This window comes from Callithrix jacchus, chromosome 10 (genome assembly GCF_049354715.1).
Source record: "Callithrix jacchus isolate 240 chromosome 10, calJac240_pri, whole genome shotgun sequence".
NCBI classification, from domain to species: Eukaryota; Metazoa; Chordata; class Mammalia; order Primates; family Cebidae; genus Callithrix; species Callithrix jacchus.
The window spans coordinates 124,347,384-124,374,235 of NC_133511.1; the positions used below are offsets into that span (position 1 = coordinate 124,347,384).

The 26,852-nt window shown below is 59.4% G+C and overlaps 1 protein-coding gene across 3 annotated transcripts; it reads left to right on the top strand.

Moving 5' to 3' along the window:
* The first annotated feature begins 5,107 nt into the window (after positions 1 to 5,107).
* On the top strand, positions 5,108 to 24,931 carry GRK2 (G protein-coupled receptor kinase 2). Of its 3 annotated transcripts, none has more exons than XM_035263463.2 (21): positions 5,108 to 5,529; positions 15,629 to 15,705; positions 17,355 to 17,428; positions 17,571 to 17,672; positions 17,779 to 17,853; positions 17,991 to 18,052; positions 18,846 to 18,897; positions 19,199 to 19,290; positions 19,569 to 19,668; positions 19,752 to 19,830; positions 19,924 to 20,054; positions 20,361 to 20,455; positions 20,526 to 20,633; positions 20,844 to 20,910; positions 21,541 to 21,641; positions 22,113 to 22,179; positions 22,259 to 22,354; positions 22,610 to 22,772; positions 23,229 to 23,365; positions 23,453 to 23,566; positions 23,667 to 24,931. In XM_035263463.2, the coding sequence occupies exons 1-21, from the start codon at positions 5,417 to 5,419 to the stop codon at positions 23,829 to 23,831; spliced, it is 2,070 nt and encodes a 689-aa protein (XP_035119354.1). In that variant the 5' UTR covers positions 5,108 to 5,416; the 3' UTR covers positions 23,832 to 24,931. The 3 variants fall into 3 exon arrangements, with proteins under 3 accessions (XP_035119354.1, XP_078197674.1, XP_078197675.1); XM_078341548.1 differs by lacking the exon at positions 5,108 to 5,529 and adding an exon at positions 5,581 to 5,704; XM_078341549.1 differs by lacking the exon at positions 5,108 to 5,529 and adding an exon at positions 14,408 to 14,786.
* Positions 24,932 to 26,852: the final 1,921 nt, after the last annotated feature.

Genomic DNA, 26,852 nt, shown 5'->3' on the forward strand with positions numbered 1-26,852 from the left:
CCGGTTCAAGCGATTCTCCAGTCTCAGCCTCCCAAGTAGCTGGGAGTCACAGGCACGCACCACCACGCCTGGCTAATTTTTGTATTTTAGGAGAGATGGGGTTTCACCATGTTGACCAGACTGGTCTCGAACTTCTGTCCTCAGGTGATCCACCCGCTTCGGCCTCCCAAAGTGCTGGGATTACAGGCCTGAGCCACAGCAACCGGTCCGCTTCACACATCTTATTTTAGTTCATCCTCAAAACAATTCAGTGAGGCCACGCGGGGGCGGGGGGACGCCCTTTGTACAGATTAAAAAGGCCGGGCTCTGAGAAGTTAAGTAACTTGCCTAGGGAACCCACCCGGGTTCCTAGAAGGTGGCACTGCGATCTGACTCCAAGTCTTTCCTACCCCACCCCCCGACACATGGCAAGTACCAGCGGCGACATTGTGGGCCCAGTGGGAGCGACAAGACCGTGCTTCGGACACTCACAGCTGGTTGCGAGCGCCCAGGCGCAAAACTGCTCGGGGAACCGGCTGATAGGCGGCGCCGGGGCGCATGCGCGCTGGGCAGAGCTCCAAGCGGGCGGGGCGGGGCTCTGGGAGGATGAGGACGGATGAGGGCGGAGCTGGGGGACAGGGCTGGGCCTGGCAGCTCGCTGGAGTCCGGCCTCGGCAAAACCTCCGAGGCGGAAAAGGAGCCTGGACACCGGGGCGGTGCGGCGAGTGTGTAAACTTTCCAGAGCGTTCCAGGAGGAGGCGCTGCTCCTGGGAGGCGAGTCGGAAGGAGCTAGGGGTCTTGAAGCCCTGATATGGTTGGTGGGCTGGCGCCTGCGGTTACGGTCCCCGCCCAAGGTCCCTGCCTACTGCAGGAAAGAGCGAAGGGCCCAGGCGTCCTGGTGATGTTGGAGCCTCCCGGATAACCAGGGCCCTTTTTCCCTCGGGGTCTTTGCGTCTCCTGCTCTTTATATGTGAAAAGCTCTTTTCCCTGCCCCTGGCACAACTGCTTCCCTCCCATCCTCTGGCTCTGACAAAAACGCCCGTCCTGAGTTTCCCTGACTTCACCTGAGGAGGCATGTTCTGGGAGCTCAACAAATACTGTCAAATAATGGAATGAATCAATCAACTCCCAGCGTCCTAGCCAGAGCCTGACACTGTCTGGGCACTCGACGTCAGAGGAGCGGCTGTCCATGTTGGGGGGGAAGTGTCCCCAGCTCAATCTGGCACTCACCTGCTGAGGCCAGGTAAGCCCCAAGCTCACCTTCCTGCTCTGTAAAGCCCAGGCTGGAGGCGAGGAAGAGAGATCTCGGCAGGACAGAACTTGCACTCCCGGGCCTTGGCACGTGCCAGGTCCCCACTGCCAGCCTGTCTCATGCTCATGCACACAATGTCATGTTCAAAACTTTTCCCAACCCTCTCCGACCCCTCCCCTGGCCTTCTTCCAAGTGCCCTCACTTCCTTAAACTATAGCTCTTGCCAGGTTAACTGGAGATATGAGTTTAGGGGTTTTCTTCCCCACCAGACTGGGCTAACACTGAGTCTGGATTCTTTGTGCAGCCTTTACTTTGTGCGAGGGGGAGGGGTGCAGCAGTGACCAGGACAAACAGGGATACCAAGGGAGAGACTGTTGAGCAGGAGCTCTTCCGCCCACAAGGTGGCAGCACGAGCAGGAGCCTGCCACTCCGGAAGTGGGGAAGGGCAGTTCAGGCCCCAGAAGTGGAAATGGACTTGGCTTGTTCTAGTGACAGCAGGAAGACCAGAGAGGCTGGAGACTAAGAGGAAGGGGAAGGATGGAGATTGCTGAGTTAGAGAGCTGGGCAGGCCCCAGACTGTGCGGGTCTTACAGGCCACAGGAAGTGGGATGGATTTTATCCTAAGTGCAGGGGCTGTCATTCAGGGTGGGTTTTGATTTAGATCGATAGAAGCTTGAGCTGCACAAGCGGCAGGGCGTGTGGAGAGGAGGCTGCTGCAGGCATGCAGGCCAGAGGTGATCGAGACTCAGACCAGGGTTTCGCAGGACACAGGATCAAGCATGTACTTGAGAGACACACACGCCAGGAATGCTGTATGAGAGCAGGGGTATACCTGGCGGGGGGGCCAGGTGAAGGAATAGAGGAATCGAGGACAGCTCCTAGGTTTGGGGAAAACGGAGGATCCACGCCTGAGATGGGGAGGCGGGAGAGGAGCAGGTTGGACAGCGGCTGGGTAGTGGGAGCAAGAGCTCAGTGTGGGCCGAGCTAACTTAGCAACATCTATTAGTCATCCAGTGGCGATGCCAAGTAATGATGTGTCTGTGCGGCTGCCAGCTGGGCGGAGACAGGGCTCCACTCCTCTTTGCACTCCTAGCATCCTGGCCAGGGCCCAGAGCAGTCTAGGCATGGGACAAAGGTTTGTTGAGAGAAGGAAGGCCTGAAGCTGGCCTGCAAAGGCAAGTTTGCAGTTGACCTTCCTAGGACCACCAGAGGGCAGCACCATCCCAAAAACCAGTCTTCGCCAGGCCTGGGGCTCATACCAACCTCTTCTGAACCTGGGGCTTCCTGAAGCCCCTTTTCCTGGGACCAGGAATCAATAAAAGGCGACCAGCCCCCCTCAAAAGACCCCAGCTTCAGGCCTGACAGGGGGGTGTGGACTGGGCTGTGGGTGGGAGGGGATGAGTTTTCAGGTGGGGGTGGGAAGGTAAGGCCACCTCCTGGAACAGGATGGCTGGCATTTCAGAACCCACACACAGACGCTGGTCCGACAGGTTCATCAGGCAGAATTTTTTAAACAGAGGCTACTCCTGAAAACTCTGGTCGACTGTGTTCACAGTCCAGAAGAGTCAGGGCAGGGCAGTGGGAGAGGAGGTTAGAGGCTTCGTGTTGTGGCATCTGGTCTTGTTCCAACCCAAACTCCATGTGCCCCAAGAGCTGATTCACTCATTCATTCACTCATCAAACATTGATGCCTTTGAGTCAGGTCCTATGGTGAGCACTGGGAGCAAGGGAAGAACTAGGGGCACCAGTGACAGTAGGAGACGGTATGTATTCTTTAAATATATATATATAGATGAGCATTTCCAACATCAGGATGCATTTTCCAATTGATGCAAACATGTAATGAGGCTTCACTCCCCACTGTCAAAACTTGCAACTGGTGTTGGATAATAGGGCCTAGAAAGTGGTAGGTGTAAAATTGGAGATGTACATTGTTGGAGTCAGGAAGTCAGGGAAGACTACCTGGAGGAGGTGAGTCTTAGCAGATGAGTAGGAGTTGGCCAGGGAGGAAGGCACACAGAAGGGCTTCCAGGCCCAGGAAACAGCAGGGGCACAGAAGTGAGAATGGGTAGGTGAGTTGGTGGGGGATGTCCAGGTGCAGAGGATGGTGGCAAAACAAACAAGCTGGAGTGTCCAAGGTCCAAGTCCTTCGAGATCTTGACTTGCAGATTAAGGAGTCTGTTCACCTACTCTGTTGAGTGGGGTGAGTCCGAGAGACCCTTCTAGGTCTCTCACTCTCAGTATCCCTAGAAGGCCTGGAGGGCTGCTTCTTGGTGTCAAGCAGGCAGCGACTCCATCAGATCTAGATCTGGGAAGGGCATCTCTGGTCAGGGCCTGCATCAGGGCAGTGGCCGGCCATGGGGACCCTGAGAAGTAAATAGATTCAAGGAGATTCATAGGAGGTCATAGGCTACAGTGATAGGTTAGAGAAGGGGAGAGAATGAAGGCGCAGTCAGGGAAAGGAAGCCTGGGGCTCTGATGTAGGTATCTGGGTGGCAGATGTCACCCACTGAGAAGAGGGCCTCACCAGCTGCGATGTGTTCCGGTTGCAGCTTCTGCTGGGGCTGATCCAAGAAGGTAGCCTAGAAGTGCACAGAGGTGGGAGTCTTGCTTTGCAAAAAGATCCTGGGTGCTAGTCTGCACACTGGTTATGAGATTTGAGCTCTATGTGCTCAGGGCTGGGAAAAGGGTCCTGTCACTTGGAAAGCAGAGAGGGAGTTGAGAGAGGGGCATGTTGAAATATGAATGCTGCCTTGAGACACTTGGCTTTCCCCACTCTGGGTGGACTCTCAGCAGGGTGGTTTTTCCCTGCCAGGTTTCCCCACAGTGAAACCTCTGTGCCCTCCACAGCTGGGAGAGGTTTTACCCCACATGTGGAACAATCATGAAGGAGCATCTGGAAGGGATTGGGTACAGGGAAGGGAGCTGCCAAGCATGCTGGCCAGGGACCTGGGTCTACGAGCCGGTTGGGGGGTGAGGTTGGGTGCAGGGTCCTTGATCCTGAGTGTGCCTCCTGGGCCAGGATTGGTTCTGGAGTAGGAGGGGTGGGACGGGGGATGGGGGAAGCCTGTAACTGGAATGCAGTTGTCAGGTTCCAGGTTCTGGGCGACCTACTAAGGATTCTGGGTCCCGTGTGGGCCCCAGGTTGGATGTCCTAGTCCTGAGTCCGTGTCCACAGTTCTGGGTGTTGGGTCTAGGACAGTGGTCTGGAGTTGGTAGTCCAAGTCTAGGTCTGAAGCCTGACCCCAAGTCTAGGTTCAGGGTCATGGTAGTGGCCTGGAGTCAGAATCAAGGTTGGGGTCAGTAACCAGGATGGGACCGAGGTCATGGTCCAAAATCTGGATCTGGGACCTGTTGGGAATCTGGAGTGAGTGTCACAGTCTGAGTATGGCGTTGGAGACCCAGGGCTGTGACATGAGGTCATGGTCGGAGTCTGAGGTGGTGGGCCAAGTTTGAGTCTGGAGTCTGGTGTTAGGTCGTGACTGCGTCCAAGGCCAGGGAGTACGGGGTTAAAGCCAGGGTCTGAGATGGAAGCCCTGGGATCGTGTTCCAAGGTCTGAATCTGTGTCTCGGTGAGCGTCCAGGGTCCTTGTGATCCACATCTGGTGTCAGGGCCACGGCCTGATTGGGGAGCCTGGAATCCAGAGATGTGACCCGAGGTTATGGTCAGGGAGTGGGTCTGGGGTCGTCTTCGGTGCCGGGTCCCTGTCGTGTTCCAGGCCCGGGTCGCCGCCCAGCATCCAGGGCCGCGGTCAAGGCCAGGGGCTGAGCCCGCGGTCTCAGGTCTGGTTCGGGGTCAGGCTCCGCGCGGCCTCCAGGGGGCGCCGCCGCCCGCCCGGCTCGGGCCCTAGCGGGCTCGCTGGCGCTGTGCGCGGCAGGCGGGGCCGGAGGCGGCAGCGGCTCCGGGGCGCGGGCGCGCGGGCGGCGGTGGCGGCGGCGCCCCGACTGCAGTCCCGGCGGGAGCGGAGCGCAAGCCGGGGCCGGGCCCGAGCCGGCGCCATGGGGCGGCGCCGCCTGTGAGCGGCGGCGAGTGGAGCCGCGGGCGCCGAGTGGGGCCAGGAGGGAGGCGGCGGCGCCCGAGGCCGAGCGAGCCGCGGCCGGGCCGGGCCGAGCGCCGAGCGAGCGGGAGCGGCGGCGGCGGCGGCGGCGGCGGCGGCGGCGGGAGGAGGCAGCGCCGCCGCCAAGATGGCGGACCTGGAGGCGGTGCTGGCCGACGTGAGCTACCTGATGGCCATGGAGAAGAGCAAGGCCACACCGGCCGCGCGCGCCAGCAAGAAGATCCTGCTGCCCGAGCCCAGGTGAGGAGAAGCCGCCCACGGCCCCAGCCGGACCCCACGGGCGCCCCGGACGCGGCCCCAGACCAGGGACCCCGCGCTCGACCCCGCGACCCGGACTCCCGAGGCCGGTCCTCGAGACCCCCTGTCGGCCTCCCAGCCCGGAGCAGCGTGGCCTTGGCGCCTGCGGATCCAGACCGTAAGCCCCAGACCCTGGCGCCTGAGCCTAGAGCGCCCCGACTCCTGAGCTCTTCTGCCCCATCGGCCCCCGGATCCCCTCGGATACCCCAGGCCGCCCTGCTGCCTCCTTATCGCGCTCCGTCGGCCCCCCGCCCCGCCGGTCGCTGTCAGCCTCTCGCTCCCGCCTTCTCCCACAGGGACCCGGTGCACCCCTTCATCCTCCTAGCAGCCCTTGGTCCCTGTGGGGTCCTCTCCCCTCCGCCGGCCACCATTTACCTCGCCTGACCATGTCATCCACCCTTTTGCTGTCCCTGTTCCCGGGCACCCGCCTTGGGGTTTCTACTACCCCCACCCGTCTCTCCTATCTACACTTATGTGAGGTGTGGGGGGACAGCCAGTCTTCCGGACTCTTCTCCCACCCTCTGGTGGGGTCGCTGTCCTGGAGTTGGGCTTGAGAGTGCTTTCAGGGCGGCGTGGTGTGCAGGACCTGGGGTGCTGCGGGCACCCACCCCCTCAGACTGCGCTCAGGTGGGGGAAACATCCCCTGTGCCCTCTCCCCCACATTCCTTCTCTGGCGGGCCCTGCATATGGTGCCCTGTGGGTGCTGTTAACCAGGGACCCTCCCAGCACACCTGCAACAGCTGGACCTTAGCTGCCACCTCTCTGTAAGTCAACTGACATCACACCTGGTATCAAAGTTTAGACTGTTCAGGATGTAGTTGCAAAAGTACACAGGATGTGGACGATTGCTGCGGTTTGTCCAGCATTTTATGGCTGATAGAGTCTCCACTGTGTGAGCCTCTCAGCAGCTCATGGGGTAGGGAGGACAGGTGTGGCTTTTGTCCCTGTGGAACAGGTGGGGAAACTGAAGATCCAGAGGTGAGTAGCCTGTCCAGAGTCACACAGGTAGTCCCAGGTAGCATCTGGCCAACAGATCAGGGCTTCAGACTTCCGGTTCTACATTTCATTGGCTCCTCTGGCCTGTGCCAGGGAGCAGATGTGCCCGCCACGATTCCTTGTGTCGTGTGGCAACTCCTTGTGCATGCTTGACAGTTAGCCTCCTGGTGCCCACTGGGGCCTGTCCACACTGCTGTGGTCTTATCGTGTGACTCTGGGTCTTATCTTATGACCTACCCTTCCCGCACTGGGCCTTGGTCTTCTCATCTGTGAAATGTGGATGGCGTGAAATAAGAGCTGTGACTCTGCGGTGTCCCTCGGCCTTTGAAGCAGCCATCTCAGCCCCAGCTGACACTGCAGGGCTGCCATGCCTATGGCCTTCACTGGCCCCCTCTGCCATGCCCTGCTCACCGGTGTTCAGATTGCCTGAACATCAAGCCTGAGAGAGGAAAATTGGTCTGCATTTTGAAAAGGCCGTTAGGGCCTTTATTTTTTTCTAAGACATTTACAATCAGATTTCTCAAAACAGGAACCAGACTGACTGTCAGCTGGGGGCTGTCCAGGGAGCAGTGACAGTTAGTACAGAAACGAGTTCAGAAATGACAGCGCCACGAGGGAGGAAACGGGGGAGTCAGCCTCTAGGGCTCGAAACGGCTCTCCTTGGTGGCCGCAGCCTCGAGATCCCCCTGCAGGATGGAGTTCTGCAACGTGTGAGGCGGGGCCTTTTCTGGAACTGTCTGCCTTCGGGTGATCTCTCCCCAGAATGCATTGCTTCAGATGGGGCGCCGCCTTGGCTTGGCTCTGCAGGTGTTGGAACCCTGAGAAATGAGATGTTCTTTCCCTGTCCCCTTGCCTGTCCATGGTAGTGATGACGGTGATAGCAATAATGATAGGAATTATTACTGACTTGCTTATTTTGACATCTGTCATCTCAATTCAGCCAACAACCAACCTGTGAAGCTGGCAAGGTGATGCCTGGCATGTGGTAGTTGCTCAAGAAATACCAGGACTGTGTGATGCCCCATGCAGTCCTGAACAGAAACAAGATCAGTTGGGATTCTAGGAGGACAGCAGGAGGCCGAGCCGGGCAGCCTAGATTTCACATTGGGTCACCATCAGCAGCATGGCTTTCGGCATATTGCCCACATCCACTAGTTCCAAATGTCAGTATGCTGAGGCCTGGGAAGGGCTGCGGGCTGCCCTGCCTGGGGCTCCAGGGCTGGGGCATTGGAGGCAGGCCACCCTTTTCGTAATGCCTTGCATACCCAGGGGTTGCAGAGGCTCCCCCACCCGGGAAGGTGATCCTGCCGTGTCTCACGTTTGCCTGGCACTTTCCTGCCTGGCACTTTCCGGTTTGCAGAGTGCTTTTTACATCATTTTGTCCGTTTGACAACTGTGGGAGGCAGACCCAGCAGGTGGGATTCTCCCCTTTAGCAATTAGAGTCATTGAGACTCAGGGATGGGAGGAGTCGTGTCCTCATCACAGAGGAAAGCTGGAATGGGGCCTTGGGTTTCTGGACCACACAGGCCAGTGCTGTTTCTCTGTTGTGCTGTACCCGCTCCACCCACACCTGCACACCACTGTTGTCGCCCCGTCTGCATTTTGTGGCGTGGGCTGACTGGCACCCCTCATCTGGGGCCATCAGCTGTCACAGTTCACCAGGCTCAGCCTCCTCTGCGTTGACGGATGGAGCTGCCCTGGCAAGGCTACTGCACTGAGGGGCAGCTCCACTTCAGGGCACTGTCAGATACAGGAGCCTGTCTTCCCCATACCCACAAGGTCAAGGGCAGAGGCAGGGAGAGGGGCTGTGGCTTCTCCCTGTGACAGGGTGCCACTGGGAATTGTTCACACCTTGGGGTGGCCCACCTTGGAAGCACCCCCATGGCTGGTGCCTGGAGATGTGGCTTGGCCAGGAGCTGGGCTGGCATCACAGCTCTGCGTTCCAAAGGCTAGGGAATGGGAGTGGTTGGGCACAGTGCTACATTGAGTTGGCACAGGGGCTTCCCCTTCTGTCACTCTATAGAATCCGAGGACTTTCTTGTGGAAGGGGCAGCGTAATGCAGCATTGTGTATCTGGAAGATGGGAGACCGGGCTTCTCCCTCTGTAATACCACCAGCTCACAGGGGACCCAGGCGAGTCCCTTAGCCCCAGTGGGCCTGCCTCAGTTTCCATCTTGGTGAAATGAGGGGCTGCCCCTTCACTCTCAGGGTCTGTGATCTGGGCCTTGCCCTGAAGGAAGTGCTGTCTCCCTTTCCCAGCAGGCAGTAGTCTTGGAATTATCATTTGCTTAATGTGACCACTGAGGCCTCACCTAATTAATCTCTGGGCTCCTAGCTGAGAGAACCCGGCCTGGGCGGTCCCAGGAGATTTCCCTGCCCTCTCCAGTGACAGTGGCAGCCCCAGCAGCAGGTCATCAGAGCTGGGTGCCTCTTGCAGCCACTTTATTTCTTGGCTGTTTCCTGGTCCCTCCCCCACAGAGAGTTTCCTCCTTCCTGCCCCTTTCTGGCTTCCCCGTCTCTCCAGACCCTGCCCCTGTTCCTCCACTGCTGCTGCATTCCTGTTAACTCTTTGCAGCCAGAACTTCCTGCCCTGGATTTGTGGGGGAGGGGGTCCAGCGGGAAGCTTTTCTCCCTCCCTCTCTCCCTCCCTCCTTCCTCCGTTCCTGCAGCACCCGCTGAAACCCTGCTGCTTCCAGCCTCTGTCCCTTACCCAGAAGTTTCCACTTCAGCGGCCGCATTCTCCCGACTCCTTTCCCTGAAAACAAGATGATCTTCCCTGCAGTCACTCCCTCTGGGCCTTTGAAGCCCTGCGGTTCCCCAGGAATGGGGCTCTGGGATGTCTTTGCCATCTGTTTTCCTTTCCAGAGCATGGGTTTCACTTATTTGCCATTAAGTCGCCCGCCCACCATTACCTGGGTAAATGGATTTGAAGGGAGTGTGAGCAATGCAGGTTGGAATCTGTGCAGGAGAATCTGGGATCTGTTCACTCAGAATGAGGTGTCCTATTAATGCACGATCAATTCCTAGTAGTAAGTTCTGGTGACGTCAGGTGAAGGCACGATCCGCAGCCAGCGTCTCCTCCCCATGCCTAGGTTGCGTCCAGGTGGGCTTGGCAGAGGGGCTGAGGGCTCAGGCTGCTGGTGGGTTTGGACTGCGCGCAGTTGCTTGTTGCTTTCGGGATATTATGCTCTTGCCTCGGAACACAGCAGAAACCAAAGCACAGGATAGCCTTTGAGGACGCACAGCCTCCCTCACACCCGTCCTTTCTCCCCGGGCCCCTTCCTGACTCTCCGCTGGCTCCCCATGGGTCAGTTTCTGCTGCTGGATGGAATTATATTCACATTATTTCTGCTCTGCTGCAAACGAAATGCTAAAAATGAGGAGTTTGGCTGCAGCTTTTTTCTGAAACAGTAACATCCCTTCTCTGCCTTGCTGCTTACTGCAAAGGGACCTGTCTATGCTGGCAGAAGTGGGTTTTTCTGGTATTAACATGTTGGCAGCTCTGTTCCATGGCGGGGACAGTTTTCTGTCTCTAGAAACCGTCTTGTGTTTGGGGTGGGGCAGCCTCCTCCTGGGAATTGCAGGGCACGGAGTTCTGGAAGTTTGTTCTTGGTGCATTCTAACGTGATGTAGATTACGGTCTCCATGTCGGCAGTAAATTGCAGGGTGTGGGTGCTCATGTCATATTTGTGAAGAAGCCGTGACATTTGACAAGGCCGCCAGAGTGCCTCTTCCCAATCATCCCCGCAAGGGAGCTGCTTTGTGGCCGCCGCGACGTTCCGGAGCCCGAGCTGCTGCAGATCCTGGCTGCCTGCACGGCCCTGTTCAGGGCTTGCCTTGGACCTGACGGTTTGGGCTGGTCTTTCCCATTTGGTCTACAGGCCCGTCCTTGGTCCTTGAGCTCTGAGGACATTGTTGGCCCCAGGGAGAGTCATTGAGAAATATTAAGAAGCCCCAGGAGACTTCCTCCTGCTGCTGCCACCTTGGTGTCAGGTTTCCCGGAAATGCCACAGGGAGCACCTCCGTGCAGCCACAGGCCCTGCTTGGCTGGCTGGTGAGTGCTGGTCTCCCAGGCCACGATGGTTCCCAGAGTGGCTGCACCAGACCCGCCAGGCTTCGTGCCAGTTCACACCATCCAGAATGAAAGCTTTAGCATCACTGTTGCACGAGGGACACAGAAACCTCGGCCAAGGCTGCCTCCATCCTAGGTTCCTGGGAGTGGGGGCTGCCTGCTCCCTGCAGCCCGTGGTCGGGGTAAGGAAGGCAGTCAGGCCAGAGGCTGGGCACGTGTCAGGGTCCTCCGGCCCCGTACCCAGCTCTTCCACAGAGGTCAAGGGGAGAGTGAAGGGTGCTGTGGTGGGAGGTCATTTCTCAGGGAGCCTTTGGACATTTTCTTTGCCACTCACTCACTGTGGGCTTTGGAGCATGTGGCCCAGTCATCTTCCTCCAGCCTTGGTTTCCTCACTGTCAGCAAGAGTGTGTTTGCCTGTGACTTGTCACCCCCTCTCGTTCACACAGCTGTGGTCTCTGACCCAGAGCAGGAGCCACCTGAGAGAGCCCAGGCCACAAAGCATGGCCTGGACTGCGTTTCTTCCGAACCATGAGGTGCCGGAAGCTACCGGAAGTGCTCCCCTCAGTGCCCACTCCTTCCTGTCACCCAGTGCTCAGTGCTACAGCTGCTCACTGCCTTCTGTCGCCAGAGTCGGGCTGGGCCTGCTCTGGGAGCAGCAGGAGCTGGTGCAGGCTGTCCTCACTGTTGCGGTGCTGGGAGTGGGGCTGACCACTCCCTCCCAGGGCTGGGCGGGCCTCCCGGGCACTAAGCGCCTCTGCGCAAGGAGCCCTTGACTTTGGCAGGGCAGGCTTCAGGCTCTACCCTCTGGGCCACAGTGGAGCCATGCAGTGCCTGAAGCTGTCTATGAGCAGGAGAGTCTCAGTCACCCTGCTCGGCTCAGCCCTAGCCACGGGCCCTGTCCTCCAAGGACATGGCAAGTGTGGAGAAGAGGCTTGAGCGAGACCGGTTACTGGGTGATTCCAATGTAGACTGTTGGTGAGCTGTGGGGTGCTGAGGAACGGGGCTCGGGCCGCTGTCTCCCACGGCCCAGCAGGCAAGGCACGGCGGGCAGCATGGCCAGCCTGGCATCTTAGGAGTCCCCCCTCCTGCCGTGTCCGCCCAGGCTTGTAAACGGCCAGTGCAGCAGAGGCCATTCAGTATCTCGTTGACATCCTCATTTTAAAGGTGGGGAAAATGGACATTTAAAGTTTGTGACCAGGCCTGGCCTCCCAGGGAAGGACGTGTGGAGGGCCATTTGGAACCCAGGCACCCATCCAACAGCCAGAGCAAAGGTGGCTCTGAGGCCCTTCCCCAAAGGCCTTGGGAACCTGAGGGTCCTTCCATCTGGGACTGTTGAGGCCACTTGGTTCTCCTGATGCTCCAGAGTGGATCTTGGGAGCCACGTGCCCCTGAATCTCAGGGTTGCTGACCTGGGTTGGGGCAGGGACACGCTCTGGGCTCACTGCCACTCCACACTCTGCCAGTATCAGGGAGCGGTGCTGGAGACAAGGTGACCCAGCCCAGGAGGGTGCCCTGCCCCCGTGCCTGCCCGTGCTTGCCACCCTGGCAGGAGCTGCCCCCAGTGGCATGTTCTTCCAACCTGCCAGTTCCCTTGGCTGCCAGACCCATGGGGATAGACAGGAAACCCTAAAATTGCCACTTTGGGGCTCCATTCAAGGACTGCCCCTGTCTGCCCTTGTGTTTGGTCTCTTGCAGTGGCGCGGGGTGTGTGTGTGGGGGGTGTTTATTTTATTTAAAAAGCATTTTTTTCTTTTTAAGGAAGAAAGTAGAGTGCTGTGGGGTGGGAAGAATGCAGTGGCCATGCCCAGGGGTGGCTACTGAGGGGAGAGACGGCCTCTGAGCCCCGGGTCCTGCTTCCTGCTGTTCCCTAGGAAGGAGAAAGGCCGTGCCTGGCAGGGTCCCCTGGCTGTTGCAGGCAGGGTCACTTAGTGAGCATGCTTCCCCCTTGGAGATTTTGTGTGTCCAGTTGAGAAGTGGCAGTGGCTCTTCCCTGGCTCCTGCGTGGCCATTTCCTCTGCCAAGCTGGCAGCATTTTTGCAGGTTCCCAGGAAGCAAGTCTGGAGGTCAGTGGGGCTTACCACTGAAGCCCCGCGGCTCCCATTCCTGGGACCATGCCCGGCTCCTAGTGGGTGACCCCCACAGGCTGGAACTGTTTTGCCTGTCGTCTGCCGTGTCTACCTTCTGCCTGACCAGCACCTGATCATACCCACTTGACCCTCCACTGCCCCAGAAGACTGGCATTTTGTGATTTTTTTTTAATTGCTTTTTTTCATCCCCTTCTGTGTCCAAAAACTCAAAATCTGGGTGCAAAAGCAGAGCACCCAGAGCTGGGGTGAGGGGTGACAAAGGCCCTGCCTTCCCGGCCCACCTCCCACATGAGATGTGAGCCTTTGGCCTTGTGGTTTTGTCCACGCCCCCGTCTCCCAGTGCATAACCTGTACCCCAAGGCCGCCCAGGGCCCAGGCCTTCTGTCTGTAGGCACTGAGGGCAGGACTGGGTCTTTCTCAGTGAAACAGATTTTTTATGAAGCCCCTGCTGTGTGAGAAGCACCAGTCTCTGTCCACTGTTTCCTGTGTTCCTGGGAGTCCCACATGCCGGGAAGCATGTCCTTGATGGTGGATGGTGACTGGTGGACATGAGCTGGCGTGTGGCCTGAAGGGGCGGCTGTGCCGGCGTGGACGAGGGGCCCATCCTCAGAGTTCCTGTCAGTTCCTGGAGGTTATGCTCGCTCCCTGGTCAGCGGGGGCGCAGGCTATCCTCTTCCCGGCCCGGCAGGGTCTGTTCCAAAGGAGTCACAGGATGCAAACTCAGGGTCACCTAGGCCCATCCTTGTCTTTAGTGCCCTACTTCCTGTTGGAGACAACTTTGGAAGAGATCACGGCCCCTCCCAGCCTCTGAGGGTGGGGAGCAGGCGAGGGGGTGGCGGTCTCGGACAGTGCTCACGGCAGCCCTGCTGGCCCATGCTATCTCACATGGCCTTTCCTGAGGAAGGCTCAAACCAAGTTAGAGCAGCCCTTCTTGGAAGGACAGTGCCCAGCGGAAATGGATAGGAGCCCCCTCGAACCCAAGGCCAGAGGCCAGGCAGGGTCCACAGGCAGGTCCACTCTGCACAGACTGCTCTTCTGGCTGGAGCTGCTGCTCTTCCAGACCCTCAGGCCCAAAGCCAGGGCTGGCCTCATAACCCTTCTCCCCAACAGCCTGAGCCTTCTCCCACCCACCCTCTTCCCCTTCTTCTTGGCCAAGTCTCGCCTCTGCCTGGGCTTCCTCCGCGTGGCGCCTCCAGTGGAGTGGGGCCACCACCACCCTGGGCCGAGCCCCCTGAGTCCTGCTCTCCCTGCTACTCCTTGGCTCTGAAGCCCCCTGGTTTGCAAGGCCCTGCCCTTCCTCTCACCATGGCCTTTGTGTGCCCTCTCCCCTGCCCTCTTGGCCTCTTGCTCTTCCCTGGGCATACCCTCTCCTGCCTGTTCCCACGTTCACCAGCACTGGCTTCACCACCTGCTGACATTCCATTTGCCCTCCAGGAACCCAGTGGAGTTCACCTTCTCCACGCAGCCTCTCCCCGACCCAGAGGCCTCTACCCCTTCCCAAGCCCTCTGCACATGCCATCTGTCATCACAGCATCATAACCATGCCCTGGGCAGGGCTGCCTGGAGCAGGGGTGGCTTACACATGATGTACATGGGTAGATGTGTAGCTGGTCATTGTGACCACAGCCTGGGTGGCCAGTCTGACCAGCTCTGGGCTGGGCTCCTAGGGTCAGGGCCAGGGGTGCAGAGAGGCAGGGGCCATGCCAAGCACAGAGAGCCTGGACTTGTGGATCCAAGTCTCTACCAGCTGTAGTCTTTTAACAGGAGGCCTGCTGGTGGCCCCATAAATCCTGTAGGGCCACGTGAGCGTGACATGGGCTTAGTTGTATTGGCCCTACAAGCCCCCAGCCCCGCACATGCCCTCAGTATGGCAACTACGCTTTACCCCAGGAGCCCGGACTAGTGAAGACCAGATGCCAACCACCGCTGGCCGTTGGGACAGACAGGGCTGAGCTGGAGATGGCCCAGGAGAGGGCAGGAGGGGACAGTTAGGTGGTATCTGAGGCAGGGAATATGGCTCTCCCAGACAGCGCTCAGTGTGCAGGTGAGATAAACAGGGTGGGGGTGTCAGGTTGGGTTTTGGGGATCGCAGTGGCCAGGCCCTCCTCTACCGTCATACCAAGCAACCCAGGGCAGAGGTCACATTTTATATCTGAGCACTAGGGACACATGAACCAAGACGTGGCCTTTTCTTACAATTTAGAAAATCGAAATGTAATTCATACAATATTCACTTTATTATGCGACGTAGTAGTTTTTAGTACATTTACCATGTTGTGCAACCCTTATCCAAAAAGAAACCCCATTCCCCACCAGCATTCACCCCTCTCCCTTCCCCAGCCCCAGCAGCCACGGATCTGCATTCTGTGTCTGTGGATCTGTTCCCATGAGTGGAATCTCTCAATATGCTACGACCCTTTGTGACTGGCTTCGTTCAGCCTCATGTTTTCAAGGCTCATCCATGTGGTGGCCCGTTGTCAGTGCCTTGTTCCTTTTTATGGCCGAGCTATGTGCCACTTTGTGAAGATGCCACGTGTATCTGTTCATCAGGTCACAAATCAGGCTTTTGTGATTTGGCCAAGTTCCCAAAGCCAGCCAGTGGCAGCACTGGGACCAGACCCCACAGGCCATGGGCCTCTGAGCAGGGGCCACCTGCTGGCCACCCTGGCCTTTGGGGACACAGCCTGGCAAGGGTGGTGCAGGCAAAGGCTTCCTCGAAGCCCTCTGGTCTGACCTGTGGCTGGGATAAGTAAGTAGACCTGACAGGGTGGCCTCCTTCCTGGAGGGGGCAGTGACACCACCAGCAGCGCCCTCAGCTCGTGTTTCTGGGCCTACAGCCCTGACAGGGCTCTGGGGCTTCTGCTTACTGTGCCCCTCATCCCTCAGCATCCGCAGTGTCATGCAGAAGTACCTGGAGGACCGGGGCGAAGTGACCTTTGAGAAGATCTTCTCCCAGAAGCTGGGTGAGTATGGCAGCGGCTCTGCCAGCCACTGGGGTTGACTTCTTGCCCCTACCCCAACCGGCCCACCTGTGCTCCCCACTCTCTGGAGGTTTGGCCTCCCATCCACTCAGTGAGACCCCAGGGGTTGCTCCAAGTCTCGGTGACCCCGCATGCCTCCCACACCCTGGCCATCAGCCCAGGGAGCCCCGTGGTGGGGGTGGGGGCCCAGAGTCTTACAGGGCCGTCAGGGAAGTTCCTCCTTTGGGGTTTTTGTTTTCGAGAGTTGCAGCTTCCCCTTGGCGCTGCCGCAGCTGCTCTGGGTCGTTGGTGGAACTGACAGGAAGAGGCGGGGCCCTTCCTGTGGAGCCTGCTGAGCTGTGGTTGGCCCCGCCCCACCCCATGGGCCCTCTTTGTAAGCAACCTGCCTGGCACTGGCCCTCCATTTCTCCAGCTGGTGTCTGATGCCTGCTGTCAGGAGTCATATGTGACCCACCCTGTGGACCTGGCCCAGAGGGCAGGCTTGGGGCAGGTCTCAAGGAAGCAGGTGCCAGCCGCACATGGCTCTGATTTGGCCTTCCCGAGAACAGGAGCTGAGCTCTGGACAGAGAGTATCCTGGCCCAATAGGATCAGGCATTGGAGATCAGCCCGGGGGAGTCAGTGTATCAGGAAGCACAAAATTTGGGTCCCAGGCCTGTGCCACGTGTCCTTGGGCCAGTTACTTCGCCTCTCTGAGCTGATGGTGTCCTTATCTGGGAGATGGGACTCATGAGTCTCACTGCACAGGCCTGTCAGGGTCAGATGAGAGCACTGTGCCCACTGTGAAGCTCCTCCTTGTTCCTCAAGGACCCTGCCCTAAAGGCCAGGCAGTGATGACGCTCAGGGACCAGGTCCCAGGGCCCAGGCCTTTCATTCAAGCATAAGGACACCCTGTCTCTATCTGGGGTCTCCTGAGAGCTTTCTCACAGCCCACGTTGCCTCTCCAGTTTCCTGTGGCCCATCCCCTTTCCATACCCCCTTCCCTGAGCCCCTAGCCCCCAACCTCTTTCCCTGGGACCTGCTACCTAGTGGAGGAGCCCTGAGTTCCACTCAAGCCTCTGCCACAGACAATGTGTCTGACCAGCTCCCCGAGCCTCAGTTTCCCCAACTGGACCTGCCCTCCCTGCCACTTTCTCAGGCTGCTGGGCAAATCAGCCAGACAATGGAGGGAGGCTGGGTCCAGAGGAGTGGTGTGGCCCCTCAGAGCCCCCTGCTCACCTTCCCCGCATACTGGAGCCTGACCTGGCCCTGGTGGCCACAGCATCGCAGGGCCCCTAGACAGGATCGTGTTGCACCTGCACAGCCCGCCCTGGTGGGGGGTGTTGGCCTCACAGAGCAGGCACAGGGCCCTGCTGTAGTGAGTGGGGGTGCCAACCCTGGTTGCCCGTCGCCATCCAGCTGCCTTCTGGGGAAACAGATTTCAGGAAGAGGGTAGAAACACGGGCCCCAACCCAGAATCCAGGAGTCTTCAAGTTGGCAGCAGCCGCCTGGTCCACCCCCTTCCTGGGGCCGAGACCACTTCTGCCACCTCCATACCCAGTTCTACTCAGGGAGCCCCAAACCATGCCATCTGCGATGATGGGAAGGGCTCTGAGAGAGGCGTGGCTCTGTGACCTGATATGGTTGCCTTCAGGGTACCTGCTCTTCCGAGACTTCTGCCTGAACCACCTGGAGGAGGCCAGGCCCTTGGTGGAGTTCTACGAGGAGGTGAGGCAGAGGTCTAGGCCCTGCTCTGGCCAGAGAAAGGGAAGGAGGATGGGGCAGCTTGGTGGAATCCACAAGTCACCTGGTGTAGGTGCCCCTGTGACCTGCTGGGCTATAGATGACCTGCGGGAATCCCGTCCTCCAGATCAAGAAGTACGAGAAGCTGGAGACGGAGGAGGAGCGTGTGGCCCGCAGCCGGGAGATCTTCGACTTGTACATCATGAAGGAGCTGCTGGCCTGCTCGCACGTGAGTGTCCTGGACTGGCCCTGCGTGCTGGACCAGAGTCACCTGTGTGTTGGGAGGGGAAGAGAGCACCCTGCGAAGAATTCATGGCCACTTCTGTCTTCCTCAGCCCTTCTCAAAGAGTGCCACTGAGCATGTCCAGGGCCACCTGGGAAAGAAGCAGGTGCCTCCGGATCTCTTCCAGGTATGTGCCTCCCAGTCCCCACCCAGGCGAGGTCACCTTGGACAGCCCGGGTCAAAGAGCCTAGTTAGCTGGGGGTGGGGCCTGGGCAGCCATGGTCTCTAGGGGCTCAGTCACAAACTTCCAGTTTCCTCCCTTAGCCATACATCGAAGAGATTTGTCAGAACCTCCGAGGGGACGTGTTCCAGAAATTCATCGAGAGGTGAGCGCGGGGTGGTGTGGAAAAGGAAGGGCGAGGAAGGGGTTGCTTATGTGGCTGGTGTGGAGGGTAGAAGCCAGCCTTCATTAGGCCCTGAGCTGGCAGGTGTCTGGTCCGTCAGTGGCCCCCTTGCTAGGACTCCTGAGAGGTCAGACAGGCTGCAGGTCATCCTCTTTCACTCTGCCCTCCTCAGTACCAGGCAGCTCACAGCCCGTCTCAGGCTGTTCTCTGGGAGCTAGGAGAGCCACACCACCTGTGGCTCTTCCTCTCCCGAGGGCTATATAGCACTTTGCTGGCCCACCTGGGCTGAGAAGCATCAGGGTCAGTAGGGGTGGGTGCAGGAGAGCACATGGCCCCCATGGCCCTCACAGCCAGAGTTGACACAGTGGGTGAGAATTGTAGGCAGATTTTGGCTAGCTTTAGGGAGTGGCTTTTTTAGTGTCACTGCTGCCCAGCCATGGAGTGAGCTCTGTGTCACTAGAGGTATGCTAGCAGGGATGGGAGCAGGAAGTCTGGGTTAGACTGGAAGACCTCCTCTCTATGCTGATCTGATTCCAGCAGGAAACCATAGCCAGGTGGCCGAGGCCCGTGCCGGGCACCCAAGCAGCACTGGCTGGCACTGTGGGTGGGCAGGCCCCCAACATTTCATTCCTGGAAGAGGACATTAAAGCTCCTGATGTTTCCACATCTACCCTGATGGGACCCCGGGGAATGGCCGATAGGTGGGGCAGGCTCACGACAGCATCGTCCTTCCCACACCCTGAGTGGCCCCTGAGTCCAGGTTCTTCTCTTCCAGCGATAAGTTCACACGGTTTTGCCAGTGGAAGAATGTGGAGCTCAACATCCACGTGAGTGGGGCTGGGTGGGGCGTGGAAAGCTGCGCACCCTGCTACTCCCCTCCCGGGAGCCGGGCCTGGGACTTGGCTGAGAGTGGGGAGATCAGGGGGTGTCAGCCCCTAGTGCCATGGCTATGGGGGTCAGGGCTGGGATGCCGGCATGGGGAGGCTGGAGCAGGTAAGTGTGTGGCAAGGACAGCCAGGACACAGGTATAGGGACCTGGCATGGGGCCAGCCCCTGCTGCCCAGGTGCCTCTGCCCCACGGCTGGGCCCAGGCAGCCTGTGGTGATCGCAGCTGTCGCTGCCCTGCAGCTGACCATGAATGACTTCAGCGTGCATCGCATCATTGGGCGTGGGGGCTTCGGCGAGGTCTATGGGTGCCGGAAGGCCGACACAGGCAAGATGTAAGCACCCTGCTTGGCGTAGGGGGATGCTGGGAGAGCAGGGATCCTGGGAGGCCCTGACGACTGGGTTCCGCACAGGGCCACGTGCTGCCCCACCCACCCCTGTCTTGCCTTGCTATTACCCTCCTGCAGGCTTCTCTGGCCCCAGCCCTCCCTATCTCTGATTTGTGTCACAGGCTGGTCCTGGGTCTAGTCTTCCCCTCAAGCACCCCCAGAGGCAGTCCTGGGCCCCTGTGTCAAGGGTGGGTGTTGACTGCCGCCCTCTGTCTGCCTCGTAGGTATGCCATGAAGTGCCTGGACAAAAAGCGCATCAAGATGAAGCAGGGGGAGACCCTGGCCCTGAACGAGCGTATCATGCTCTCACTCGTCAGCACTGGGGTGAGCTGGGCAGGCTGGGCCGCTGCTGAGGCTCTGGAACCCCCATTGCCCCTGCTGACCTCTCCCCTCCCCTCCCCTCCTAGGACTGCCCATTCATCGTCTGCATGTCGTATGCATTCCACACGCCAGACAAGCTCAGCTTCATCCTGGACCTCATGAACGGTGAGTGCTGGCCGAGCCCCAGGGTGGGCTGGACCTAAGCGCAGGAGGCTGGGGCAAGATGCTGAGTGCCGCCTATGGGGCTGCCTCCCTCAGGTGGGGACCTGCACTACCACCTGTCCCAGCACGGGGTCTTCTCCGAGGCTGACATGCGCTTCTATGCGGCTGAGATCATCCTGGGCCTGGAACACATGCACAGCCGCTTCGTGGTCTACCGAGACCTGAAGGTACATGCCCCTGCTGGCCCCAGGCCGCGCCTCTGTGGCTGTTCTCTCCCTCTCGGCATCCTGGCCACCAGGCCTAGAGGAGTGGGGCTCCTGGGACACGACTGCCCTGTGTCTTCCCATCTCCGCCCCTGTCCTTCCCACTCTCTGGGTCCAGGTTATGACTGGGGACAGGAGAGAGGACCCCATCTTTGCCGTTTCCTTGGGGACCCATTGTCGTCTCCAGTGAAGCAGTGACCCAGCTGGCATCTTGCCTGGCTGGGCCCCATCCCGAGCCGTCCCGGGCAGCTCACTGGGCTTCCTTCACAGCCGGCCAACATCCTTCTGGACGAGCATGGCCACGTGCGGATCTCAGACCTGGGCCTGGCCTGCGACTTCTCTAAGAAGAAGCCCCATGCCAGCGTGTGAGTGCCCTGCCACCCTCCCCCTCCTCACCCCTCAATACTCCTGCTCACGGCCCCCTTGCTCCCACAGGGGCACCCACGGGTACATGGCTCCGGAGGTCCTGCAGAAGGGCGTGGCCTACGACAGCAGCGCTGACTGGTTCTCTCTGGGCTGCATGCTCTTCAAGTTGCTGCGGGGGTGAGTGGCCTGTCCCAGCTGGGCAGTTGGGTCGGGTGGAGAGAAGTTCCTCCCCAGTCCAGGTGGGAAGCCAGAGGAAGGGAGCCCATAGCTAGCTGCCTTGGTATTAGGGGTGGCACCATCCCTGACTGCCCACAGCTCATTCACGCTGCCTGCCTCCATTTCCCCATTCCTTTCCTTTGACTTTGGTTTTTGGCCCCTCTTGCCCAGACATAGCCCCTTCCGGCAGCACAAGACCAAAGACAAGCATGAGATCGACCGCATGACGCTGACAATGGTAGGTGCGGGTGTCAGCGTGGGCCTTGGGGGGCGGGGGTCTCCTGTGGGTGATGCTGGCAACAGTGGGTACAGATCTCAGCTCGGGGCCACAGTGTGGCGGGAGATCCTATGGGGCTGGGGTCTCCTGTGGGTGATGTTGACAGTGGTGGGTGCAGGTCTCAGTTCGGGGCCCCGGAGGGCTGGGGGCTCCTGTGGGTGACACAGTGGTGGATGTGAGTCTCAGTGCCATGGGGGGGATGGGAGCTCCTAACACTAATCATGGTGGATGTGGGTCTCAGCGTGGGGCTGCTGGGGGGGCCAGGGGCTCCTGTGGGTGACGTTGACAGTGGTGGGTGCAGGTCTCGGTGCAGGCCACAGTGGGGCTGGGGGCTCTCGTGAGTGTCAGAGTTGTGACTGTTGGTTCCGACCAGCAGGTAGAGATCTCGGCCACTGCCCCTACTCTGGCCTCTGAGACAGACCTCCTGCCCCATAGGCTCTTGCCCTCGCTATGCTGTTGGAGCATGACTGCCGGGCAAGCTAGGAAGCTGCGCCCTGTCTCTCTGTGGGCCTGGGCCCCTCTCTCCCCTGAGCTGGGATGGGGTCAAGTGCTCTTCCTCAGCCCCTGCCTATGTCCCACTCCTCTCCAAAGGCCGTGGAGCTGCCCGACTCCTTCTCCCCTGAACTCCGCTCCCTGCTGGAGGGGTTGCTGCAGAGGGATGTCAACCGGAGACTGGGCTGCCTGGGCCGAGGGTGAGTGCCCTGGCACCTTAGGCATGCTGCTGGCTGTGACCCCCTGAGGATAAGGGCTATGTCCAGTCACCTGGAGCCCCGTCCAAGGTCCCAGCCTCCTTGGAGGAGCTCACAAGTTGGGGCATGGCCAGCTCTGTCCAATGTTCTCAGGGTGCAGGGGCTGCCCTGGAGGTTGCAGCTGCTGGTAACTGGCTTCCAGAGGGACTCTTGTCACAGACGACGATGATGGCAGCTTTTTGTGTTTATTGTGAACATTTATTAAGCATTAGGCACAGGGTTGTAAAATGTACCAGTGCTTAAACTCAGAAGCCTGTGACGTAGGAACTGCTGTTCTCCCATTTGAGAGATGAGGAAGCAGCTCAGGCTTAAGGAACTTACCCAACTTCACACAGCCAGAAAGTGGCTCAACCAGGAGTGAAGCCCAGGGCTGGGGGGAGGTGCTGAGCCCGGATGACCGGCCCCTCCCCACAGGGCTCAGGAGGTGAAGGAGAGCCCCTTCTTCCGCTCCCTGGACTGGCAGATGGTCTTCTTGCAGAAGGTAACAGTCTGTAGCAGGGGCTTGGGGGCTCCGCACCCCCACCCCTAAACTAATGCCCGTGACCCCTGTTCTGCTGCAGTACCCTCCCCCGCTGATCCCCCCACGAGGGGAGGTGAATGCAGCCGATGCCTTCGACATTGGCTCCTTCGATGAGGAGGACACAAAAGGAATCAAGGTACTGGGCCTTGCCTGGCCTCTTGCACCTGGGCTCTGATCGTGGCCTGGGGGTGGATCCCTGTCCTTCTTGCCACCTGTGATTCCCTGTGCCAGGCCTGCCAGCTCGTGAGCCTCAGCTCCTCCACAGCCAACTTCCCTGGGGGTAGCACTTGCCCTGATCATCCCTACCCAGGGCCTTGGGTCTGGGCAGCCTGTGACTGAGGGTATTCCGGCATCTGTCTATCCACGTGCCTCTGTCCTGTCCACCTGGTAGTTACTGGACAGTGACCAGGAGCTCTACCGCAACTTCCCCCTCACCATCTCGGAGCGGTGGCAGCAAGAGGTGGCAGAGACCGTCTTTGACACCATCAATGCTGAGACAGACCGGCTGGAGGCCCGCAAGAAAGCCAAGAACAAGCAGCTGGGCCACGAGGAAGGTGAGGATCACCCGCTGCTGTGGCACCAGGCCCCCACCTGCTTAGGAGTGAGCAGTTGGCTTGGGTTTAAGGAACTCACCCTGGATCACAGCCAGAAAGTGGCCACTTTGGGATGGAAACCCAGGCCAGAGCCAGGCATGATGGTTCACGCCTATAATCCCAGCACTTCGGGAGGCTGAGGACCGTAGATCACTTGAGGTCAGGAGTTCGAGACCAGCCTGGCCAACATGATGAAACCCTGTGTCTACCAAAAAATTACCCGGGCACGGTGGCACGCGCCTGTACTCCCAGCTACCCGGGAGGCTGAGGCGGGAGGATCGCTTGAACCCGGGAGGTGGAGGTTGCAGTGAGCCAAGATTGCGCCGCTGCCTGGGCGACAGAGTGGAGACCCTGTCTCAAAACAACAAAAAGCAACCTAGGCTGGGCCGGCTGAGCCTCCTCTGTCTCTCACCTCAGACTACGCCCTGGGCAAGGACTGCATCATGCATGGCTACATGTCCAAGATGGGCAATCCCTTCCTGACCCAGTGGCAGCGGCGATACTTCTACCTGTTCCCCAACCGCCTTGAGTGGCGGGGTGAGGGCGAGGCCCCGGTAAGGAGCCCGTGCGGGGTCGGGAGCCGGGCTTCCGGGTGGCTGGTGGGCCGGCCCTTACCCGCACCACCATCCCTGGCCCTGCAGCAGAGCCTGCTGACCATGGAGGAGATCCAGTCGGTGGAGGAGACGCAGATCAAGGAGCGCAAGTGCCTGCTCCTCAAGATCCGCGGTGGGAAGCAGTTCGTGTTGCAGTGCGATGTGAGTGGGGTCTGGGACAGGGGTGGGGTGGCCGAGGGGCCGGGCCAGGCTGGGCAGGCTCGGGAGATCCCCAGCTGACAGCTGGGCTTGGTGTGTGCAGAGCGACCCTGAGCTGGTGCAGTGGAAGAAGGAGCTGCGCGACGCCTACCGCGAGGCCCAGCAGCTGGTACAGCGGGTGCCCAAGATGAAGAACAAGCCGCGCTCGCCCGTGGTGGAGCTGAGCAAGGTGCCGCTGGTCCAGCGTGGCAGTGCCAACGGCCTCTGACCCGCCTGCCTGCCTTTTATAAACCTCTAATTTATTTTGTTGAATTTTTATTATTTGTTTTCCCGCCAAGCGGAAAAGGTTTTATTTTATAATTATTGTGATTTCCTGTGGCCCCAGCCTGGCCCAGCCTCCCGGGAGGGGCCCGCTTGCCTCGGCTCCTGCTGCACCAACCCAGCCGCTGCCTGGCACCCTCCATCCTGACCCCAGGGGCTGCCCGCTCCCAGTGTCTTCCTGTGGGGGAAGAGCGCAGCCCTCCCACCCCTTCCCTGAGGGATGATGCCACGCCAAGTTGTGCCACCCTGGGCTCCGTGGGCTGTGCTCTGTGCCAACAGGCATTGCTGGGTGGTCCAGCCTCCCTCATCAGGGTCCAGTGCAGCACAGGGATCCGACTTGAATTTTCCTGCTGCAGAGGGGCAGGCCCTGCACTATCCTGTCCCATGGCGTTAGTGAGAGGAGGGGCCCATTGTCTCTCTGGCCCCCAAGTCCTCCACAGTGACTGGGGCTCCTGTGCCCTTATTCAGGAAAAGTCTCTGTGTCACTGGCTGCCTCCACTCCCACTTCCCGGACACTGTGGGGCTCGGCCAAGAGGGTGGCACTGGCGGCAGGTGCTGCTACCCTCCCTGAGGTCCCCTCTTGCCCCCACCCTCAGCGCCTGGGCTCAGGGACCACAGCAAGGCAACTGCGGATTGGGCCATAATGGCCTCGCCTGGCCTGAGGTCTCCCTGATGCTGGGCCAGATGCCACCCCATCTGCCCACACAGTGCCAGCCAGGTGGGCAGGCAGCACAGCAAGGAGGCCAGCTGGGGCCTGTCAGTGTACCCTCCTCCCCAGCCCATCAGTGTGCCCTCACCCGGCTGGCCAGCCCCACAGCCCATGTCCTGTCAATGCCGCCACCTCGGGGTGCCGCCTCACCCACCGCATGCCCCCTCGTGCCAGTCGCACTGCCTGTGTGGTGTCGCGCCTTCTCCCCCTTGGGGCTGGGTTGGCGCACCCTCTCCTCCCGTCTACTCATTCCCTGGGGCATTTCTTTGCCGATTTTTGAATGTGATTTTAAAGAGTGAAAAATGAGACTATGCGTTTTTATAAAAAATGGTGCCTGACTTGGCTGTCTCAGACTCTTTTTGTACCTAGTGACCGCTTTTCAGCTTCTGCTGGGCAGGGGCCCGTGGGGGAGGGTCTCGGTGGTACCAGGTCCCCTCCACTGCCATGGCTTCCAGAGCAGCCTGCTCAGTCCCAGGCCGTCTTCCAGGTTGGGTGAGGCAGTGGATTCCCCGCTGCGTCCCTCCCTCCCAGCTGACAGTCTTCCTGCTTACTGATTGTCCAGCACCCATCCCTCACCTTTTCCAGGGAAGAGAGGGCAGCTTCTGCCACTTCCGAGGTAAGGAGGAGGAGGTGCCAGCACTGTTATGCCTGGGGCAGTGTCTGGGCTGACTGGGACCATCTCAGGCTCATATAGCACCCCTGCCCGGCAGGTACCAAGCTGAGGCCCTCCCCAGAGACGAGGTGCCTCTGCCCTCCACGTCACATGCAGCCTCTGGGCCCTTGGCCAGCTCTGGCTTTGGCCTCTCTGGCCTCCCTGTGCAGCCCTAGTAGGGGTCCCTGAGGCCTGAGGGGAACCCAGCACCAGGCCTCTCCTCTACTGAGAGGCTGCAGGTCAACTTCCCTTTCCCCACATCCCTGCCTACAGGCCCCTGGGGTGACCAAACAGATAGATACGTGTTGCTGCCCACCCCACAGGGCTCTGCTGGGCATGACTGGGGCCCGTGGCCAAAACACAGCATGCCAGGCAGAGAAGGGAAGCAGGGAGCTGGGCAGGGTACTCTGGGTTGATTACCATAGAGTCAGGGGCAATGGCCTTTGAGCTGAGCCTCCAGCAATGGGGTGGGAAGGAGGGAGGACATTTCTGAGGCAGGGAGGGGCCAGGCACTCATGAGTGGCTCAGGCTGGCCAGAGGACCATGGGAAGGATCATTGAATGCCAGCTTAACCTAGCCCAGAGCCAGGTGTGTGCTCAGGGACTGCAGAATGAAGGTACGAACAACATGGAGTCCAGACCTGCCTGCTTGGGGAGCCCTTGAAGGCACCAAACAGGGCTGAGGGTGGTGAGAGCTCGCTCTAAAGTGATTGCCTGGTTACTGAGTGCAGGATGTGGGGAGGGAGGCAAAGAACAGGAGGCAGGGACACAGACCGCAGCGGTGGGAGAGGAAGAGATGAAAAGAGGTCAGATGGGAAGAACGCGGTCTAACAGGAACAGGGGCTGAGCGAGGTGGGAGTTTGGGGAAAGGGGTAGGTGTGATTGGGTTGGCTTCAGACACGGTGATGGGATAGCATGGCACAGACATGTCCTGGAGTAAGCTGAAATGCAGACCTGGAGGTGGCATCAGGGTGACAATGGGAATGGACAGGCTCTCTGCCAGGGTCATGGGGGTCAGGGAGAGAGAAGAGGCCGTGGGAAGAGGGTTGAGAAGGCACTGACAGAATTAAGGGCCAATGGGAAGCTGTGTTCAAGATGGCAGAAATCAGGAGAGGCTAGGAGCAAGAAAGTCCTGTCAGACTGGGTTTGGAGAGGGCTCAGGGAAGGGACAGCCTCTTTGAGAAAGGTGGTGGCCAGGGAGGCCTGTGGCCGTGGTGAGCAGGTGAGCTGATCTGACAGCTCTGGGCATTCAGAAGCCTTCAGGCTGCTGTCAACCCCAGGACCTCAGGGATGACACCATAGCATGGGGTGACAAAGTGATCCCAGATGGCAAAGGCACCACATGACTACAAGAAGGCGGGGTAAAAGTGGCAATCAGGACTTCCAGCCCAGAGTCTCAGAAATGAGGACGCCCTAGAGCAGGAGGTGACCCTCAAGCTAGCTGGCCCTCAATCAAGCTATCCAGCCATGTTCCACCAGGGAAACGCAGAGCAGAGGGTCAGCCTTAGCCCCCACATTGAAACCAGAGCCTGAGACCCCAGGCTGGGCCTCCAGTAACCAAGGGCCGGAACTGAGCTGACGGAGGCCTGCACCCTAGTTCCGCTGCGG